General features: G+C 50.9%; 1 protein-coding gene across 2 annotated transcripts; it reads right to left on the bottom strand.

Annotated features, from left to right (window-relative positions):
- Window positions 1-1,624: 1,624 nt before the first annotated feature.
- LOC108153736 lies at window positions 1,625-3,142 on the bottom strand. 2 transcript variants are annotated; one of them, XM_033387722.1, is made up of 4 exons: window positions 2,986-3,142; window positions 2,172-2,926; window positions 1,922-2,039; window positions 1,625-1,856 (listed from the first exon to the last, which is right to left on the bottom strand). In XM_033387722.1, the coding sequence occupies exons 1-4, from the start codon at window positions 3,104-3,106 to the stop codon at window positions 1,738-1,740; spliced, it is 1,113 nt and encodes a 370-aa protein (XP_033243613.1). In that variant the 5' UTR covers window positions 3,107-3,142; the 3' UTR covers window positions 1,625-1,737. The 2 variants fall into 2 exon arrangements, with proteins under 2 accessions (XP_033243613.1, XP_017139355.2); XM_017283866.2 differs by having other exon boundaries at window positions 1,922-2,926; window positions 2,986-3,141.
- Between the last annotated feature and the right edge of the window lie 215 nt (window positions 3,143-3,357).

Raw genomic sequence — 3,357 nt, 5'->3', positions numbered from 1 at the left:
CAAAAGTGGAAAAAGTTAAAAGTTTTGTAATAAGTGCAGCCAAAGACAGTGCCGGGGAGGGGGTAGTGAGTAGGAGTGCTGCGACAGCTGGCCGCAACGCAATAAAGTTTGCCACAAAGTAAATGAAAAGAAGGGAGAGTGGCCGTGTTGAAGGGAGCGAGCATGTTGATCCAAGAACGGAGAACACTGTAATCCCATCAGCAAAACAATATAAAAGTAGAAGAATGATCTTTTTGGGGGCAGGCAGCAGCCTGTTGGAGCTGGTCGGGCAACGGCTGCAAAGATCCTTCTACCAAATGATCCAAAAACCATGTTAAGAATGATGCTGGAACCTGGATCAGTACACACTTTTGCAGGAACATTCCGTTCGATGAGTCATTTGGCTGCCACAAGGCCAATAGAGCAGGTCCAGGTCCAGGAACATTTTGGGGGGTTCATCAAAGGCTCTTTTGTTGGACCAGTCCCTTAGTGTTGATTGGAGTTCTTGGCGGTCATAGTTACAGTCCCATCCCTGGCACACACGCACATCACTGGCACAACACACAAGAACACCTCACTTTAATCAAGCGCCAATTGTTGAAACGACATCGTTATTCCAGAACCGCGTACCCTCCTACAATCCCCACCCAATGCCCTGGTCCCATCTGGTGCCGACCCATGCGATTCAATCCGCCGGCCTGGCCACAATAGTTAACAGCATTGTTACACTTTTAAACGGTATTTTTACGTTTGAATATGCGGCAAAGGTAAAAGCAAAATGGCAAAACCAAAAACCGAAAACCGAAACTAGAACCCAAACGATGTCGCGACTCTACTTGACTGTGGGGCTCCTCTCCCGGTCCTCCTGGCCGATCCGGGACCAATGCGGTTCATTAGCGGCTCCAAATGCGATTTTCCCCCTACTGTCCGCTGCGGCCCATCCACAGGGGCAGACCAGGAGAGTGGGTCTGGGGTCTGGACCTGAAACTAGAACACATGAGCACGTAATTTAGTAGCCGCTTTGGCGCTTTTGTGTGAAAATCACATCGACAACAGCAACAACTGCTGCAACTCCGCCAACACACAGCTCCCATCCAATCCAATCCCGTCTCCTTCCCCAATCCACTCGTTGTTTATGGCCATGTGCCGCATTGGGATCACATTCGGGCCACTTTGTGTGGGTCCGGTTTGTGCCGTTAATTCCTTTTTATAAACAGCAAGCGATACAATAGCACAATACTCCCCCCCAACCACTGTTTCCAGCAAGGCAAAAAAAAAACTAATTTTATTTGTTACTCGCTGAGGTTAGACCAGGGCCAAAACTAATCAGTTTTTTCTTGGGCAACATGCAAAGCTTGAACTTGGATTCGGCCCCATCTGGAGGCGGACCATAAGACTCTCTCCTTCAGGGAAAGCAGAGGTCGAGTTGGGGCTGAGGTATATAGTAAATGGTTATGGAAAAGGAACAGATTTCAAAGAGGATAGGGAGAGGGTACGAGTAGCTTCTAACAGGCCTTTTCTTATCCTATCTTGTCCAGTACTACGCACTGTTCCACTAGGAAATTCCTTTTAAATCAAACCTATCGCCGCTATCAGGCCACTCAGACAATGAAATATCGCTGATAAAGAATGAAAACAAATTGCGTCCAGTGCTGCTCAAATTGATTAATGGCAATCATAAAAACTTAAGAACACAAATACACACAACCAGAGAGATATTGATTAATATTTTGGGTTTTGACCAGAATCTGATGTCAGTTAGTGGAGCTTCTTCTGGAGACGCTCGGCCAGGAGGGCAGCAAGGGAGGCCTTGGGATTGAAGTCAGCATCGCTGGCCACGGAGATGTCGGGGATGAGGTCCACATCAGGACTGTCAGCTATATGACGAGGATTATTCGTTTATACAAGGTATTGCGAAGCAGTATAATCAAAAGCAACTTACCCTTAATCTCGGGGACCTGGACAGGTGTCTTCAGCGAATTCTTCTCGGGAGTCTCAATAGCATCAGAGGCAACAGACATATCTGGAACCTGTCGAGGATTCTTCAAGCCAGCGATGGCCTTCTTGGGGGTGTCATCGGCATCGGAGGCCACGGAAATATCTGGGATCAAATCAGCATCGGCCTGGGGCTCCACCGCCTCGGCTCCGGAAACCATGGCGACCTTGGGAAGAGACTTCAAGCCAGCGATGGCCTTCTTGGGGGTGTCATCGGCATCGGAGGCCACGGAAATATCTGGGATCAAATCAGCATCGGCCTGGGGCTCCACCGCCTCGGCTCCGGAAACCATGGCGACCTTGGGAAGAGTCTTCAAGCCAGCGATGGCCTTCTTGGGGGTGTCATCGCCATCGGAGGCCACGGAAATATCTGGGATCAAATCAGCATCGGTCTGGGGATCCACCGCCTCGGCTCCGGAGACCATGGCGAACTTGAGAAGAGACTTCAAGCCAGCGATGGCCTTCTTGGGGGTGTCATCGGCATCGGAGGCCATGGAGATGTCTGGGATCAAATCAGCATCAGCCTGGGGCTCCACAGCCTCGGCTCCGGAAACCTTGGCGAACTTGAGAAGAGTCTTCAAGCCAGCGATTGTCTTCTTGGGGGTGTCATCGGCATCGGAGGCCACGGAAATATCTGGGATCAAATCAGCATCGGCCTGGGGCTCTACCGCATCGGCTCCAGAAACCATGGCGAACTTGGGAAGAGTCTTCAAGCCAGCGATGGCCTTCTTGGGGGTGTCATCGGCATCGGAGGCCACAGAAATGTCGGGAATTAGATCGGCATCGGCACTGCCAACTTCTCCAAGAAACTTGGCAATTGGGGCCCTCTTTTGACCAAAGTAAGTCCGCTTGGGGGTGTCATCAGCATCGCTGAGCATGGACATGTCCGGAATCAATTCAGCATTATCCCGGGCCAAGTTCTGCATCACGGCCTGAACCTGCTCGGCAATGGCTTAAAGGTAATCGAAGTTTAGAGCCTGAGAAAACTCTTTGAGATCACTTCCCCCTTACCTTTCAGATCAGATGGGGTGGGCAGACGGTTTATCTCGTACACGAAGCTCCTGGTCTGGGGCACGACGCTGCCGCTGACCAGCGGGAGAATGAGCAGAGCGCAGATAGCAAAGTATTTCATGGTGGGTGTCTTGGGCGGGACTGAGCCACAAAGCCACTTGAGGCGAGCCTTTATAGCGGCCTTATCGGGGCGGGACTCATCTAATTTACGACAATTGGACGCAGACCTCTCCAGATTAGATTCCACTCCGCTGCCAGCGGAAAGCCTAGAGCCCACAGGCGAGCGACTAGATTGCTCCACGCCCTATAAATCTTGGCCGGTGGTTCACCCGAATCAGAAAGCGTCAATTGAATCTAAGGTGACCAGGAATG

Source organism: Drosophila miranda, chromosome XR (genome assembly GCF_003369915.1).
Source record: "Drosophila miranda strain MSH22 chromosome XR, D.miranda_PacBio2.1, whole genome shotgun sequence".
In the NCBI taxonomy this organism is placed as follows: Eukaryota; Metazoa; Arthropoda; class Insecta; order Diptera; family Drosophilidae; genus Drosophila; species Drosophila miranda.
Note: the sequence above shows the minus strand (reverse complement) of the source record. Positions and strands in the feature narration are given on the sequence as shown.